A 16,911-nucleotide genomic window follows, 5' to 3' on the forward strand; every position below is an offset into this window, starting at 1 on the left:
TTTAAATATTAATAATAATTATTAAAAATTAATTAATTAAAATTAATACCTTTAATATTAATTTTAAAATTATTATAACTATTTAAATAAATTAAAATATTAATATTTATAAAAAGTGCTATTATTATTTTATAATTAAATAAAATAAAAGTTTATTTTTATATATTTATAATAATATAAATAATTATTATTTATTTTTTATTAATTATTTACTTTTTAAATAACTTCCTTTCTTTTTTTAATTTATTTATATATAGATTTATTTTTTTTAAAGTTAAATTTTAAAGGAATTATTAAAATTAATATTTAAAAGCTATAGGTAAGTTATAAAACCTAATAGAATTATTATAATAATAATATTAGCTTTATAAAGAGCTACTTTAACTTTATTTATTTTATAAAAGGTAATTATATTAATAATTAATAAATTAAACTTCCCTTTACTATAAATAGTTAAATTATTATTAATTTAATTTTTAAATAAATTATTATTATTATATACCTTTTTATTAAATAATATATTAATACTTTTATAATATAATAGCTTTTCTTTATTTATTTTAAAGCTTTTATTATAAAAAATAATAATTAATTTTAACTTTTTAATATATTTTTTATTTATAATAATTATTAATATTAATATTATTTACCGTTTTTTTTAATTATTTCTATTTAACTTTTTATTAATAAATATATTACCTTTATAATTATATATATAACTTATTAAAAATTTAAATAATATTAAAGTTTTATTTAGGTTAATAATTTAATAATAAGGAAATTTATTAAAAGAAAGTTCTTTAATAAAATTATTTATTAATATTATATTTTTTTAAGTTTAATTATTTTATAAAACTCTTTTAATAAATTATAAAAAGTTATTTATATATTTAATTATTTTTATAAATATTTAAATTTAAATATAAGTTATTTATTAATAATTAATTTAATAATATTAAAGGAAATTATAAAACTATTTATTTAAAAAGGTAAAAACTATTAAATAAATTAAATAATAATTATTAAAAATTATAATAGCCTTTTATTTAAATTAATAAATATTAATTAACTTTTTTACTTTTTTAATTATATAAAATACTTTTTATAACTTTAATTTTAATATTAATTAATAAAGTTAAAAATGTTATTTTTTCTTATTTAAAATTAACTTTTATTACTTTTACTACTTTAAAATAAATAATTTATTATTTAGCTTAAAGTAATAAATTATTTTTTTAAACATAAATTTTTAAAAGCTTTTTTTAACCTTATTATTATTTAAAAAACTATAATAATGCTATTTTTATTTATTAACTTTATTAATTTTTAATAAAATTTAATAGTTTTTTAAAAATAGTAATATATTAACCTTCCTTTATTAAAAGTAATACCTTTAAAACTAACGCATCTCCCACTTAACCTGGCCACCCAATTGACCTGGCCACCCCCCTAGCCCATACAAATAACGTCGGTGCGCTAATCACGTGATAATTTAATAACTCTATAAATACTAATCGTATAAAGTAATAAAATATACCATTAGATTCGTAATAAAGAGAGCTATTTAACGGTACCCTTTACTAACTTTTACGCCTTATATTCGCGGAGTTATTAAGCAATACGCTAAAGTAAGCGCTAAATTAATCCTTGCTTAGCGCCCCTTTAGCGTATTGTTTAATATCTCGGTTAATACATTTTATAAAAAATAGTAAAAAATATCTCTAGATTCCCCTTTAACTAACGGATTTAACGGTACTAATTATTAAATCGTACGATCAGTACTCGTAAAGTTATTATAGATTAAAATAATAGGATTTTGTATGGGTTAAGGGGGTGGCCAGCTTAATTGGGTGGCCAGGTTAAGTGGGAGATGCGTTATATTAATAGTTTTAATAGGTAATAATTAACCTATATTAAGCTTTTTTATTTAAAGTTAAACTATTTAAATAAAGGGATTAATAAGGTTATATTAATTCAATTAAAAGCTAAATAAGTTAATTAAAGATTAATTATTATAAAAGTAATTAAAAATAATATTTTTAATATTTTTTTTAATGTTATTAAAGAACTAGCTATAATATAGCAAAAATAGCATTTTCTTAACGCTATTAAAGAATTGGCTATAATATAGCAAAAATAAAGAAAATAAAGAAAATAGCGGAAATAGCAAAAATAGCAAAAACAGCGTTATTTTTACAATTCTACCATTTATTAGCTTTTCTATAACTTATAAAAGGGTATAAAGCCTAACTAACATCTAATAGGAGCAACTTTTAGTAGCGTTCATTAACAAAGTTGCTTGCCTAATATGGATAATCTAGCGAGAGCATCCCTGCAGTGGCGTTACTAGTGTTGTTCGAGTTTTTCGAGTGTATGCGGTACAAGATCTAGGGCCGGTGCTAGGCTGCTAGCACAGCTCAAGGTGGCAACGAATGGTATCTAGGTACTTATCTGCAAGGAATGATGGTAATGGACTTCGGCTGGTTGGTCGGTTGTAAGCCTTAAGCTTCTAGCCTGGCTCTCAAGACCGATGCTCGGAATGTCTCAATGTAAAAAAATAAGTGGAAGTGGTAAGTTACTGCTAAGAAACTGACAATTTATTTGTCCACAAGACGTTATTGCCTCTCGTCACTATCTCAGAGATCTTTACCCTCGACATTGATTTTATATCCCCCCCATTTGTGTCGACGATGGGGTCCACTGTGAAACCTCGCTGGGCCGCTCTTGCTCGAGACACCAACGAGACCAAAATACAGCTATCACTGAACCTGGATGGAGGTGGATTCCCACCTGATACCGACGCTCGGCTGAAGGCTGCAACAGAGGAGGGCCATGCTAGCCAGGCCAGCAAGTCGCAAACCATCAGTATCAACACAGGTATCGGCTTCCTAGACCACATGTTGCACGCTCTAGCAAAGCACGCCGGCTGGAGCTTGGTGCTGGCGTGCAAGGGCGACTTACATAGTATGTTCACTTTGTCATTTTCACTTTAGACGACCAGCTCTCCATGTACCTCGCTGCACAGTAATCTGCCATGGGGGCGGGCCTTGGAGCCAGAAGAGCGCATGGAGTGAATAGAAGCGAACTCTCATAGTTGATTTAGGACAAGCATGCAACTACTAATCAACTCCGCAGTTGACGACCATCACACAGCCGAAGACGTTTGTCTAGCACTGGGATATGCATTCGCAACGGCGCTGGGCTCAGCCACAGGCCTCGCACGCTTTGGGTACGCCTATGCGCCCCTGGACGAGGCTCTTTCGCGCGCAGTAGTCGACCTGTCGAACCGACCCTTCTGCGTGACGGACCTCGGTCTTAAGCGCGAGAAGATTGGGGACCTCAGTACAGAGATGCTGCCACATTGCTTTCAGAGTTTCGCGCAGGCTGCGCGAATCACGTTGCACGTGGACTGTCTCCGTGGTGAAAACGATCACCACCGGGCCGAGAGTGCCTTCAAGGCCTTCGCCGTTGCCGTCCGCAACGCGACAACACGTATTCCTGGTAAGGAAGGAGAGGTGCCAAGCACAAAGGGCACATTGAGTGTATAGTGCAAAGTATCAAATTGGAATATACAGTGTCAGCAACTTCCAACCACTATCAGCGAAGTAGGTCCGATGGTTTATACAGCTCTCAAACATACTAGTGCCAGCCCCAATCACACTACATATGCCTGACGAGAAACATAGCTAGAATACAAAGTAAAACCACATTGGACTGCGCCTAGGACCAATACTTCCCACCACCAAGAACAAAATGCAGCATTAGGGAAATTATTACAGCCATTAAAGACGACCTATCATGGACATTATTAATAACATTAATTTAACCAATAACGCTCATCCTATTCATACAAATTTCGAGACCCCTTTTGTTTCATTTACATCATGATTAGCCACACATAGCACATCAAATATCCATACCCGCCCAAGGTATCAATTGTTCCAACCATTTCATAGTCCTAAATGAATCATTCGTTGTGGCGCACTTAACTTGGGAGCTTGTCGATGCTTTAGCGGCCGTAAGTGCCGTCACCATATTGTTGACCGCCAGCTGGATAGGAAGTTCGGTTGGGATATGCCGTCTGCCCATCATGTTGGAAGCCGGACTCGCCGTATTTGTTGTAATGCGCGCCACCAGCTGTACTCTCGGTATTATAACTCGGACGGACTTGATCGGGGTGAGTGTCTATTAAACGCATAGGTTAGCGGTGTTCATCGTAGCAAACGTAGTGGCTTTAAGGGTGGGAACCAAGTCACGCTTAAGCGATTTGATGCTTAAGATCCCCCCTTAGCACTGACTGCGTAAAGATTCCGTGGATACATACGTTCAGGGAGTTGGTTAGGATTGATAGCTTCCTCTTCAGAGCTGCCTTTGCGGCGGCGGAAACGACTGAAGAATCCACCTCGCCCACCGTAGCCAGAAGTATAGTTGTTGGCAGGACTAGGGCCGAAGCGAGACTCCTTGCGTCGGTGACGAACGAGAACAACCTCGAGAAAGGCAGATATGAGGAAGAAGACACTATATATCAAATGAGTCTCAATTCTTGGGATTGGCAACAGAGAAGATAGTACTCACATGGCAATAATTGAAACCGCTAGAACAGCGCTGTGCATTTGGCAAATGGTATGATAGCTGGGCAATCCAGATCCTAGATGATCCGATGCTGGACGTCTGCCGAAGACTGTACTAACAGTGCCTCGACATGAGCTAGCGCCGCCTCGATTCGCCTGCGCGACGTATATGAAAGCCCCTATGAAGGCGATATCAAGAATAATTGCAATGGCCGATGCGAACGGATGGCCAGCAACACAACAGAGCAATAACAGGCCAAGTAATGTGTATAAAACACCTACACCTGCTATGCCCTCAACCGCCTTCGACCACGTAGGGATTCTGTAATTATGTTGCGCGGCAACGGCAAGGAAATATGAGAAGAGAGCTAAGGCAACTGCACAGCTCCCAAACTGTATACCGCGCACAAACCACTGTAAGGCCTTTAAGGCCAGTCCTGATTTAGCTCCCATGTTGAGGAAGATGACCGCACGACGTAATTGTCCTCGTTTGAGACACACACAGTGATCTTGACGTCTTGATTGTAGCGTCGCGAGAGAATTGGAGATGAAGAGAGGTGGTACAAAGAAGTAGTTTGGAAAACGTAACGACAAGATATATAAAGGTGTACAGGAGTGTGCGAGGGATAGTGGACTGGTGGAAATACGTGGGGAAGCGGTGCAGGTATTAAAGTTACCTATAGTAAGTAATGATGACCCAATAGATGTCCGAGACAGTCGGTCGATCACAGATCACATGTACGGTAGTGGTGCAATTCCAGGATCGCATAAACGGTAATAGCTACTTACTACGTACAGCGATGTACTAAGTAAGTGGTAGTAGAATCGGTACCTATTCTCTCCTTAAGCCTCCTTATGCGGTTCTGCCACCGTCACAACGATGGGTTGCCTCGATGACGAATGATGAAAGCCACCCTCCCGCCGACCTACTTTTCGCGGATAAAGAGATATCGAGAACGTCAATCTTCCTCTAGCTTCCGGTGTCAGACGCAAATGGTGGCTTTGCTCCTGCGCCTGCAACCGGCAGCCGGCAACCGGCAGGTGCCCATGACATCAAGTGCCGAGACTAACGAGTCAGCGGCGTAGCCTATTCGCCGAGCCTTGGTCAAAGCCACATGCATACGTCACTCTAGGTGTCCTAGCCACCAAGCTGGTGTATAGGACCCTCAGAGTGGGTCCAACAAGAAATGTCCGGTTTACCCATTGAAAGGTATGGCTCACCAAGACTTTATAAGTTTAAACAGCTTTAGAATACTTAAATAAAATGGAAAAAATATATAGTTAACACGAAGCATTTTAATATCGTAATCACCATTACTGATTTAATTCTTATAGGTATATTAATCTAGTTGGCTGTTTCCCAGGCTTTCAAAGTTATAGGGTCTTGGTGAGCCATGCCTCTCAATGGGTAAACCGGACATTTCTTGTTGGACCCACTCTGGGACCCTGATCTTTGCTCTGGGTAGAGCGCTGGGTGAACTATTTTACCTATCTAAGGATGTACTATGTACAGCAACGATATTATCTCAATCCACTGCTCTAGGTCTCACATTGAATGGCTTACGGAGTAGTTTAAGTAGTTGGTCGTGGTCCAGATACTGGTGAACACAGAAGAGAATGGCGTTATTGCGACGTCACATACACTATGTAGAGGAGTGAGTTCATTGGCACAGAATTCTTGTAATGCTCTTTAATGTAGAGTATGGTGGATGCCTAATGATTGCGCAGGGTGACTTCTAGCGCTCTGCGTAGTGCTAAGTTGAGATATTCGTTTGGGAATCGATTCTCTTCTAAAGCTTGCAACTAAGATCGAGGATAGCCTGCGCGTGTCTCTCGTGGTCTATTGACACCAAGGCGGCATTTCCGAGATCAAAATGTCCTAAGCACGTGCCGATGCCGGTGTAGGTGTATTTTTCATCGCTGTTGATTGCCTCAAGTTCAATAGCATTCGCTTCTTACCGTTCCCTGGCGCAGGATTATGATGTTGGCAAGTGACAGTGCGCCCTCATCATTTAGATTTCCCTTTTGCCTTTGCAGCCTTTTCTTTGTCTACAAAATCCTTGATAATGTTGTGTAGATCCCCGTTCCTCCTAGCGAGCAGCAGGACATCGTCGGTGGTGACGGTTGAGCGCCCTGCGTGTCGACTAAAGCTCTCCAGGTCCAGAGCTACATTTTCTAGCTCTATATTAGTCATCAAGTTGGTAGTACGTAGGATATCGAGACAACACACCGATTTGGGTCCAAACCATTTCTGTCAAAGCTCCGATGAACTGGGGAGTCACGTTGCGGTTTCTACGCAGCGTCTCCTCGTCCACCATTTTGCCAACTGCGAACCACAACGCAGCCTTTAGTCTCTGAAGACATGGGACGCGTCGTCAGTGCTAAGGCTCTCACTTGTTGACAGTAGACCGCGTGTTCGCCGGTTTACTTACTTCCTGGACGTCCTCATCGGATTTGTCTGCCATTATCTTGGGGGGGGGGGGGGGGGGGGGTGTTCATGTATCGTGCAGAACAAAGCCTTGAAGCATCAATGCGAGCGCAGTTGGCGAATGGTGCCTTTGTCAGATGCTGCTACCTGCTTAATCTATTGGCTCATGATGACCGCGTCGAGTAACTACTGTAACCCTTTAACAAGTGGGCATCGAACTTTGAAGCTTGCGGTGTACACATGTACATGCTGCGATTGATGGCGATAAGAACTTTACTTCTCCGCAGGTTCCCTTTCTGTAAATACGTTGGTATCTAAGGGGTAGAAGTACTTGGCTCTACAAGTATAGTGGGTAACTTATCTACCTACATAAGGTACCTACGTAGGGAGATGAGGTACCTACTAAACGGACCCACAGGAGCTGATCCAAAGATGCCGAGCAGTTTTGTTTTATCCCTCGTTCGCAAAATCTAAATCCCCAAGATTTCACCAACGTCTTCAGCCATTTCTTGTGTCTATAATATATGTTAGCATATTTAATTCTTCCCTTCTCGGATACAATTTTCTAATCACCTCATTTGTTCTGTACTCAAACTTTCCGAGCCTGCGATAACCGACTCGCAGCAAGTTCATACATTCTACGCGTACCACCACGCAACGAACTACGCGCTGTTCTCTTCCTGTTACATATTCGGCTCTAAAAGACAATACGATTGCTACAGCCATGGCGGAGGAACTTGCGGGGCTATTCGTCCACCTAGGCGAGACTGTATGGAATTTAGTCTCTTTGATCTCGGACCGCATGGCCACCAATGTCGGCGGGTCCATCACCAACATGACAGCACAGCAATGGATTCGTTTAATCGCCATTGTTGGCGCCTATGCGCTTTTACGCCCATATATCATTAAGCTGGGTGCGAAACATCAAGAGAAGCAATTTGAGAAAGCCCAACAAGAAGTGGCCGAAATTTCCCCCAATCAGCTCCGCGGCGAGCTTGGTATTCCCGACGAAAGTGACGATGATGATGATGACGACGCACAAGGGGAGGCAACGGCGGCAGATTGGGGCAAAAAAGCGCGGAAACGGCAACGGAACATGATCAAACAGCTTCTAGACGCTGAGGAGAAGCGGCTGCAAGAGACGCTCGACGAACAGGAGGATAAGGATATAGAAGAATTCCTTGTCGACTAAGATTTCCCTAGCACAGAAAAAGATGCATACGCAACCGTATCTAATCAACGCTCTTAATTCACACCAACAACGGGATATTCTAGCTGCTACTGACCAGTCTTCACTAGCATCCTGTGGTCACAGTCCTTTAGTCAACTGCTGGGCTAGAAAGTACTTCCCTGCTGTCCACGCATGTCAAACCCCCGTTGAAATTGGGAAATGCCGACAGGGCAAGTCATAGGAAAGAAAACTCACGTGCCTTTTGAGCCATCCTATATGCACTGGTGTCCTGCTTGCTTGTCACCCGTAACTGACCTGGCATACGATATGTAAGTTTTAGTACATACATAGCTGGCTATGCCATGATAGCAACATCAGATCAAACATACCTACTGCAGTGTCGCCAAGCCCTTTTCTGATTTTAAAACCATGCTACATTAGTTGGATAACGACATACTTAGATAGATATTAGTAAGCATGCTCTATCCCTGTTTCCCAATGAAACCATGCACGACTATGGGTCTAGCTAGGATTGCAACAAGTAAATGGGAATCTTCAAAGAACCGAGAGAACATCTCAACTGCTCTCCTAGTACACGCATCGTTTAGGTCCCATATGTCCCTAGTCCCTGCGGGTGAACTGGCGGTACCACATTGGCTATTCCACAGCTCCTTGCTCGCTCAGATCGCTGACATAGTGGCTTCACAAACGATTGGCTGTGTAACGGACCACTCTGCTGGCATGTCAGGAACTAATACACCGTCTTATGGTCCACAGCGTCGTGAGACTGATGAACAGCCATCGGCTCATGCACCACTTATTCCCAGATCGGAGAATAGCGACGAGCTTCGACTTCCACGCAAGGGGGCGACTTTGACCCAAATAGACTGTCTAGCACTGATTGTCAGTCTGCAAATTGGGTCCGGGATCTTTTCAGCACCTAGTTTAGTTGCTCAGCAAGTCCGTTCCCCTGGAGAGGCTCTAGGTATTTTTGTCGTGGCAGGCTTGCTCGTCTGGACTGGAGCGGCATCGTTCGTTGAGCTGGGACTGCTTGTGCCCTCCAATGGGGGAATTCAGGATTACTTACGAGCCAGCTGGGGTGAATATTCAGGATATTTGTTTTCTTGGATATGGGTCGGCATAGTAAGACCAGGCGGTAATGCAGTGATCGCTACTATCTTCGCCGATTTTTTTCTCAAGGCTCTACAACCGTCTGATCCGATTTGGCCGTGGGCTACCAAGATCGCGGCGCTCGGCTGTGTAGCTTTACTAACGGCCATTAACTGTCTGGGTGCGACCGCAGGAGCAAAGGCCGCTAATGTATTTATGGTGCTCAAATTTGCTGCCCTCGGCAGCATCGTTGCTATCGGGTTCACAAACTACGTGCTCGGCTACGGGTATGGAGTGCCATCCTCGGATACCGGATGGTTCGGACAGGATCCGGTAACAGATGTATGGGGGTCGCTTGGGAGCCTTTCTACAGCCGTGTTTGCGGCTCTATTCTGCTATGGCGGCTGGGAGAGTGCAGGTTTCATCGCGGGGGACATGAAAAACCCAGGAAAAGATCTACCCTTGGCAATCCATTGGGCTATGGCACTAGTGATCACTGGCTTCTTCTTGATGAATGCGAGTCTATACGTTTGCTTGCCTTTCGAGGTAATCCGAGACAGCAAAACAGTTGCAGTGGTCAGTCATTCATCGTATTTATTGTTATTATTTTTTGTCCTCGCTCGGCGAGGACCGAGATATCCAGGCCAACTGATAAGGCCATAGGAATTTGCAAATCGGACTATTGGAGCATGGGGTGGGCTCATATTCACCATTGTGGTGGCTATATCAGCTATGGGCGCTGTCAACGCAAATTTGTTTGCCGTTGCGAAGCTCTGTGTAGCAGCTTCACAGCGTGCTTATTTTCCGCCGATACTGGCGAACTTGCATTGTTGTGCCGCACGAGATGAGGAAGCCTACTTTCGCCGAGCGCTGTCCTGGCCATTCCGACCTCCTGTCTTGCTCTTCGTAAGGCTGACGCGTAGGCTACGGTGGGAACACTCTGTACCCGTGTATGTTTCACTAAAGAGCTACAACATTGAGTCTGGCCCACGGTCGAACCACATTTCCGTCCTAATATATTCCACAGGCTCGCACTGCTGTTAAACGCCATGCTCACATCATTGTTCATACTGGTTGGTAGCTTTACTGGGCTTCTCACAATGATAGGTTATACTCTCCTTCACCTCCTCTTGGACAACGATGTGTATGGTGGGACTGATATGATATTAGAGATGCTTAAGTTCTTCTGCTACATGATGTCAGTTATTGGCCTAATCATCATGAGACGAAGAGCTGATGAACAAATGCCAAATCTATCCCATCCTACGTACAGGACGTACAGAACATGGGTTGGAAATCCAATTATATTTGCGTCCGTCAGTGGAGTGTTGATCATCAGAGGCGCACTATCTGCACCACTCCGAGCACCAGTGATACTCTCCATGGGCATCCTAGTGTTAGCTGTGTTCTATAGAAGTTATAACTCCCAATCCTGCAGGGTGCCTCGGCACACCTGAAGTCGATTTCAGAGTTTCTTGACTACTCACAGGGCTGTTACACACATTACTTGCCATCGAGGCAACGCTGACACATGTTTTGTGAACCTGGTTCATAGTTGCCACGAAGAACTTGGCAAACAAGAGTACAATTTGTGCGTGTCCAAAATCTTTGAGTTCAGAATCGAGTCTGGAAGCGGTTCACTTGTGTGGCAATCTACACTCTTTGTATCTCGTGGGCTTTTGCCCCGTGGCAGATCACTTATCCGCAACGAAAGATTCGCAATGCATGGCGATCAAGGGGACATTGAATCGAAGCTCTCGAAGCTCTTATCTATTAAAAACGACGCCGTGCCACCTTGGGTACTAAATGTGTCACCAGAATAGAGTTACCGCTTTAGTGTGCGAAGTGGTCCTACCACTCGGCCCGCGAGATGCAGCTTCTAGAATCAAAATCGATCAGCCGCTGAAACAGTCGTGGAATTATCCACCCTCTTCCGACATGCAGGCGTCAGGGTTCGTCTTTCTGATCTTGGAGGGACAACTCATCAAATTTGCCATTGCAATGACATGATGCATCCGAGTTCTGTTTTGTCCCCGTATCTTCTTTGGACTAGTTCTGGATCCACATGAACGGCTCTTCTGCACATTAAGTCGGCATGGTTGCGTAAAGTACGATGGAGAACTGCATATAGCACCCATGTATAGTATGCCTTCTGCAGACTTTTTTCTTGTCTGTGGCGTGATCTCCTCTTTTAGAGCAAGATTCTGAACCTGGGTTGCTGGCATTGCATCTATGTGCTTGCACAGTACTGTGGCAGAGAGAGGTGGGCCACACTGCCCTTTAGTACCAGTCAACAACAACGACAACACCACAACGTCAACGAAGACAAGTTGTCAACGCAAGAGATAAGTACTTATGCATGCAACGGATAGCCACGCATGCTGCGCAACGCATTATTCTTTTCAGACTACACATCATGGACGCCAAAGTCACACCAGGAGCTACCTGCCTAGCTTGATCATACCATACTAAGAGAGAGAGCGAGAGAGAGAGACAGAGAGAGCACTGCACTCGCTGTGACAGGACGTAAGCTCCAACTTGAGATTCGGACCACACCACCACATAAACATAACATGTCTACGGTAGACCTCGCCCGACTTGTATTCGGATGAAGCCCCGAGGCTGTACAAATGGCGCCGTGGGACGCCAACACCAAGACCAGCACCAGCAAGGCCGCCAGGGCGAGATAAGAGGGTGCCTAAGTAGGTAAGCAGATAGGTAGGCAGATAGGCAGGCAGGAATCTGCAGCGAAGTCGCCTATGCAATATCGGGCGTCGCCAACACCGATGATCCTGGGAGAGAAAGCCAAGTGTGCGAGGCTGGGAGGCAAATTAACCCTTCGAGCTCCCAAGACGGGACACATGTGATACATACATAAGCTCGTAATGCGATGACACGCGTGTCCATCTCGACGGACTCTGGCGGCGGCGGCTCGCAGAGGAGGACCCTGGTTTACTGTGTAGGTTGGTTGCTCAGCTCGCGGCTCGCAGCTCTTCCGCACCCTCGGCGCACAGGAAGGTGGGGTCCCTCTTTGCCTCGTCAATGGAAGAAGACATTATTGATAGCGAGTGTCGACACTAGGGACTGGCCACCCTCTGGCGATCTGGGAGGGAGAAGGTGACGCTCGTTCATCATTGACATGGTGTACGCCATGCTCCGATCACACAATACTTGGGGAGACGAGTGCATCCATCCAGGTGTAACCCTCAAGCAGTCCAGATGTACGCCAGATCGATGCAGATGTCTTGTTGATTGGCGACAAGAACAACCATGAACCGACAGGGCCGTACAGTCATCAGCATCAGTGGATGGACTCAAGTGACTCGAGAGTGTTTGTTATACGTGTGCCCCTTTGTAACCATCTACATTATATATATATATATATATATAACGCATCTCCCACTTGACCTGGCCACCCAATTGACCTGGCCACCCCCCTAGCCCATACAAATAATATCGGTGCGTTAATCACGTGATAATTTAATAACTCTATAAATATTAATCGTATAAAATAATGAAATATACCATTAGATTCGTAATAAAAAGAGCTATTTAACGGTACCCTTTACTAACTTTTACGACTTATATTCGCGGAGTTATTAAGCAATACGCTAAAGTAAGCGCTAAATTAATCCTTGCTTAGCGCCCCTTTAGCGTATTGCTTAATATTTCGCTCAATAAATTTTCTAAAAAATAGTAAAAAATACCTCTGGATTCCTCTCAAACTAACGGATTTAACAGTATTAATTATTAAACCGTACGATTAGTATTCGTAAAGTTATTAAAGATTTAAATAATGGGGTTTTATATAGGTTATTAGGGTGGCCAGGTCAAGTGGGAGATGCGTTACCTGTACTTGAGTATATGTCTATGCAAATATCTTGCAAGACTTGCTCTGGTGTCGATGCGGTTTCTTGTAGACCTCTCTATTTGCCCACTTTATTACCCAGCCCTTTATCTTTAGATTTGACTCAAAAGATCCTCTCTTCAATCTTCTACACGTAGGTACCTACCTATGCGTCAACGGATGCCAGCCAGCCCTGCCGCCATACTTTACCTGCACTGCCTGCTGCCCTGGTCCCTGCATACCCCACCTCACTGCCCCCCACCAAGCACCAAGCACCAGGCTAAGAAGTCCTAGGTATATACTTACTACGGTACTGTAAGCCTGTAAGCAAGAGGCAAAGTACCTACTTGAGGTAGGCAGGCAGTTGAGGCAGCTAAGGTAGGCGGTACTGGAGGCAGTTCCATCATACCTCCAGGCTACTTAGCCTACCTAACCCTCCCGAGGCCTATCTGGTACCTAGAAGGTAGTTAAAGCTGGACGGCCCCGCGATCAAAAGACGAATCCATCTCGGGAGATCGAAGCTAGCCAACCCGATCAATCGATCAATCGATCAACTGATCAACCTACTGTGTACCAACCATCATCCCCGGGCTGCTGAATTCAAACATCTCAGAAGAATCGGGCAAGCCCACACTCGCTGCCCGTTTGTTCCGCTACTGTTTCCTCTCCCTGTATCTCTAGCCTCTGTTGGGCAATTGCATTGACGGCTTAGCCATCACTAGACGATAGCGAGGAGGCTGTGTATGAAGGAACGGCGCTCCTGCAACACTTACCCCTCAGCGTCGGGCTGCCATGTGCTGAGCGCTTTCTCCCATTCTCATCCGCGAATCGCGTCAATATGGCCGAGTTCGATGTCGACACTTTGTTGCCAAAAGGCTACCGGCCGAATTTGAGGGCCAAAAGTCCAGATCCAAGGAAGTGAGTACTACAAAGTCAACTGCCTCCAAATCGGGCGCAAAACATCTGCCGGGCACCGGGTGGGGCTGACCTTCTTCTTTCTCATATCACAGCGCATCGGAGAAGTCCCGTGGATCGAGTTACTCGTTCCAAGGCGACCAGGCGATTCCAAGGAAGATGCCTTACCATATGGCGTCTCAGAAACCACCCCCTCCAAGTGTTGAGGATGAAAATGATGCGCTGGCGAAGGAAGCAGGTTCGGTTATATCGAGTGTGCCGTCTGAAGAACCGCCAAATCGCGGGGATCCGGACCAGTACCCGATATTGTTGCCAGTGGAAGACCAGATATACCAACACAACCCTGAAAGGCGGTTTTTGCTCGTGTCAAATCCATCTGATGGGTCGTCCGATGTATCAGACCCGGAAAAGACAACAGGTCAACATCGCAGATCAACCGAACGATCAGCTGAGCCGGATCCAGAACCAGACTTTTACGAAGCAAATACCTGTCGCAAGAAGGTAACACCCCCCTCCCGCGACGAGAAACTCAACAGAAAGGAGACACGGCCTGAAGGGGAATACCGTCCCAGCCGGCCCGGAGATCTTCCTCCCATCATAACCGATGGTGGGAGTGAGGCGCCGCTGCATGATACTCGACGATCAAAGCAATCTAGTAGGGTTGACAACCGTGGCGAGGATTACTTTTCACCCCGTATCACCTCCGCAACTTCCCGAGCTCCTCGCGAGCTGGCGGTAACACCAGAAATTATTGAACACGCAACCAACGGGCGGGATCGCTCATATTACCGAGGAGCGTCGAGTCCAGAGGCCCAAACCCGCAATCGCTCAACTCACATGAATGACCAACGCAACCAGAATGTTGCGAATGATCGCAAATATAAAGAGAGAGAGCCTAAATCAGCCCATGCCCGTAGCCCCACGGTCCAGAAACGCCGTACATCGGAACTTTCCAAGTACTCGAGGCGTGACTCGAGAGAAAGCTGCGAGTCTTCGCGTCAGTTGGCAGGCCGACTATCTTCAAGATCGAGCCGCAAGGCACCGTCTTCCACCAATTCACAGTCTGACCGCGACTCTAGCACGCAGCGCTCGTCAGCACGTGCTCCAACACACCAAAACGATACATTCTACTCTAGTGAAGATGAGCCTGTGGTGCGCGTCGATCCTCACCGCCGAAGGAAATCGTCTGTACCCCCTGGGAACGCTGGGTACCTAACTACCCCTGTTGAACAACGGGTTTCAGGTCGAAGGAAGTCTAGGGGACAATCACCATTGCCTTCGCCACGACTATCGCAGACATCTCTTTCAGATCCGTACTCGAGTTCTTCGAGTTCGCGCAGCTCGACTTTCCCTAGAGAATCGAGACCTGCTCGTGATCAGGATCGCGCCGGGCAACCGCTCTCTCGCGCTTCCACGTCGACAGGGTCTTTTAACGAAACTCGAAATGGAATACCAGTTGATGCGGCTGTGGCATCTATTTCAAATTCGAATTTGCCATTTGATCATCGCAACACGCCGGCTCACCCCCCGCCAAGGGCAGACTCTAGGATGCAACCTCCAACTACATCCGCCCCAACCCCATCTCAGCCGTCATGGCCGCCTCCTAGGTTCGAACCTCCTCCTCAAAGCAATACCAATATCAACCCACCACTTAGTTCTTACAGACGGTTTTCGACCGAGATGCATTCTGGCGAGCTCCCAGATATCCCTCACTGCCCGCGCGCACGCGAAGAGGCAGGACACATGGACTGGCTAACGCTACCACGATGTGACAACTTCAACATCTGCCCGTCGTGCTATAGCGCGAACTTCGCGTCAACCGAGTTCGCGCACGAATTTGTGTTGATGCCTTTCCGGCCGCGTGAACGTCCACTAGCCTGCGACTTCGGTGCGTCGGAATACTACCGCATTGCATGGTTATTCACGCGCAAGTACGGCAGGCGTGACTTGGGATTGTTCCATAGTCTGACCAAGATTGCAGCTCAAGTAAAACCGTGCACAGGGCATCGTGAGGTATCGCGCATCTGGTATTCTATTAAAGACCCTACCACCAAGCGGCTCATCGAGGAGTTCACGGTGTGCCCCGCGTGCGCCAAGACGGTCGAGGCGCTGCTGCCGAGCTTGACGGGCTTGTTTGTGCCGCTTGACTCACCGGCTGAGCCGACGCGTGGTATCTGCGCAATGCATCACGACCTCGGGCATGACCGCGGCCGATTTCTCCTATACTTTGACGTACTGGAGGGCGCAGCTGATCGGGCATTCCAAACCAAGTCTGCTCCGAATGTCCAAGCGATCGCAACACGCATCCGCCAGCTTGCGGTAATCCCTCCATGTCCCGAAGATCGCATCTTGTACACCGCACGGTGGCATACAATGCGGGCTGTACCGTCAATGTCTGTGTGCCCCGAATGTTTCCTAATGGTAGTGCAGCCGCTCCTCGACGGTCGTGAAGATCTCACTGTTGCCGGGGATTTCCATCATGGGCCTGGAGTCAAAGAGAGAGCTACTTGCACGCTATACTCAGATCGTATGCGCAGTATATTCCATCGGGCCGTTATGAGGAAAGATTTGGCGTACCTTAAGGCGAAGGTCAACGAGCGAGCTGATAAGAAGAGGGAGTGTGAGACGCGTCTTGAAGCTCTCAAACGTCAAAGCCTCAGGACTCCCTGGACTCCAACTGAGCAGGAACGCATTCTGAGAGAATGGCAGAGGTTTGAATAATATCCAAGACACTAATGTCATTCTTTCAAAGATAATATTAAGGCCACCTTAGACCAAGGTATCTAGGCCGGAAAAATTGATGTTAGGCGAATCCGATAGTGTGGTGCTTATAAGGTTGTAGTCGGGAACCTGTGGACCTGGAAGGTTT

The 16,911-nt window shown here is 45.0% G+C and overlaps 7 protein-coding genes across 7 annotated transcripts; 4 read left to right on the forward strand and 3 right to left on the reverse strand.

Annotated features, from left to right (window-relative positions):
• Positions 1–2,428: 2,428 nt before the first annotated feature.
• On the reverse strand, positions 2,429–2,972 carry F5B22DRAFT_353966 (uncharacterized protein). The gene has a single exon (XM_047970991.1). It carries the CDS (start codon positions 2,897–2,899, stop codon positions 2,582–2,584), a length of 318 nt encoding a protein of 105 aa, XP_047835010.1. The 5' UTR covers positions 2,900–2,972; the 3' UTR covers positions 2,429–2,581.
• F5B22DRAFT_590894 (receptor-like protein kinase) lies at positions 2,429–3,605 on the forward strand. Its single transcript, XM_047973827.1, has one exon. It carries the CDS (start codon positions 3,111–3,113, stop codon positions 3,546–3,548), a length of 438 nt encoding a protein of 145 aa, XP_047835011.1. The 5' UTR covers positions 2,429–3,110; the 3' UTR covers positions 3,549–3,605.
• A 173-nt stretch (positions 3,606–3,778) lies between these two features.
• Positions 3,779–5,024, reverse strand: F5B22DRAFT_658457 (uncharacterized protein; the record flags this gene model as incomplete). The annotated part of the gene is made up of 3 exons (XM_047980122.1): positions 3,779–4,185; positions 4,325–4,518; positions 4,576–5,024. The coding sequence occupies 3 exons, from the start codon at positions 5,022–5,024 to the stop codon at positions 4,010–4,012; spliced, it is 819 nt and encodes a 272-aa protein (XP_047835012.1). The 3' UTR covers positions 3,779–4,009.
• A 1,555-nt stretch (positions 5,025–6,579) lies between these two features.
• Positions 6,580–7,036, reverse strand: F5B22DRAFT_642658 (kinetochore component CENP-S-domain-containing protein; the record flags this gene model as incomplete). Its single annotated transcript, XM_047978154.1, has 3 exons — positions 6,580–6,746; positions 6,802–6,925; positions 7,004–7,036. The coding sequence occupies 3 exons, from the start codon at positions 7,034–7,036 to the stop codon at positions 6,580–6,582; spliced, it is 324 nt and encodes a 107-aa protein (XP_047835013.1).
• A 401-nt stretch (positions 7,037–7,437) lies between these two features.
• Positions 7,438–8,687, forward strand: F5B22DRAFT_590902 (protein trafficking Pga2). Its single transcript, XM_047973828.1, has one exon. The coding sequence runs from the start codon at positions 7,724–7,726 to the stop codon at positions 8,189–8,191; it is 468 nt and encodes a 155-aa protein (XP_047835014.1). The 5' UTR covers positions 7,438–7,723; the 3' UTR covers positions 8,192–8,687.
• On the forward strand, positions 8,420–10,855 carry F5B22DRAFT_354001 (amino acid/polyamine transporter I). Its single transcript, XM_047970992.1, has 4 exons — positions 8,420–9,856; positions 9,944–10,230; positions 10,308–10,387; positions 10,451–10,855. Exons 1-4 carry the CDS (start codon positions 8,648–8,650, stop codon positions 10,735–10,737), a joined length of 1,863 nt encoding a protein of 620 aa, XP_047835015.1. The 5' UTR covers positions 8,420–8,647; the 3' UTR covers positions 10,738–10,855.
• Positions 10,856–13,965: 3,110 nt separating this feature from the next.
• Positions 13,966–16,763, forward strand: F5B22DRAFT_642661 (uncharacterized protein; the record flags this gene model as incomplete). The annotated part of the gene is made up of 2 exons (XM_047978155.1): positions 13,966–14,045; positions 14,138–16,763. The coding sequence occupies 2 exons, from the start codon at positions 13,966–13,968 to the stop codon at positions 16,761–16,763; spliced, it is 2,706 nt and encodes a 901-aa protein (XP_047835016.1).
• Between the last annotated feature and the right edge of the window lie 148 nt (positions 16,764–16,911).

This window comes from Xylaria bambusicola (assembly GCF_022495145.1).
Source record: "Xylaria bambusicola strain CBS 139988 unplaced genomic scaffold F5B22scaffold_4, whole genome shotgun sequence".
In the NCBI taxonomy this organism is placed as follows: Eukaryota; Fungi; Ascomycota; class Sordariomycetes; order Xylariales; family Xylariaceae; genus Xylaria; species Xylaria bambusicola.

Coding starts and splice junctions, on each gene's coding strand:
- F5B22DRAFT_353966 (XM_047970991.1), bottom strand. CDS start 2,899: ATGTGGTCTAGGAAGCCGATACCTGTGTTGATACTGATGGTTTGCGAC.
- F5B22DRAFT_590894 (XM_047973827.1), top strand. CDS start 3,111: ATGCAACTACTAATCAACTCCGCAGTTGACGACCATCACACAGCCGAA.
- F5B22DRAFT_590902 (XM_047973828.1), top strand. CDS start 7,724: ATGGCGGAGGAACTTGCGGGGCTATTCGTCCACCTAGGCGAGACTGTA.
- F5B22DRAFT_354001 (XM_047970992.1), top strand. CDS start 8,648: ATGCTCTATCCCTGTTTCCCAATGAAACCATGCACGACTATGGGTCTA. Junction 9,857..9,943: donor ACAGCAAAACAGTTGCAGTG/GTCAGTCATTCA, acceptor ATAAGGCCATAG/GAATTTGCAAATCGGACTAT. Junction 10,231..10,307: donor TGGGAACACTCTGTACCCGT/GTATGTTTCACT, acceptor TATATTCCACAG/GCTCGCACTGCTGTTAAACG.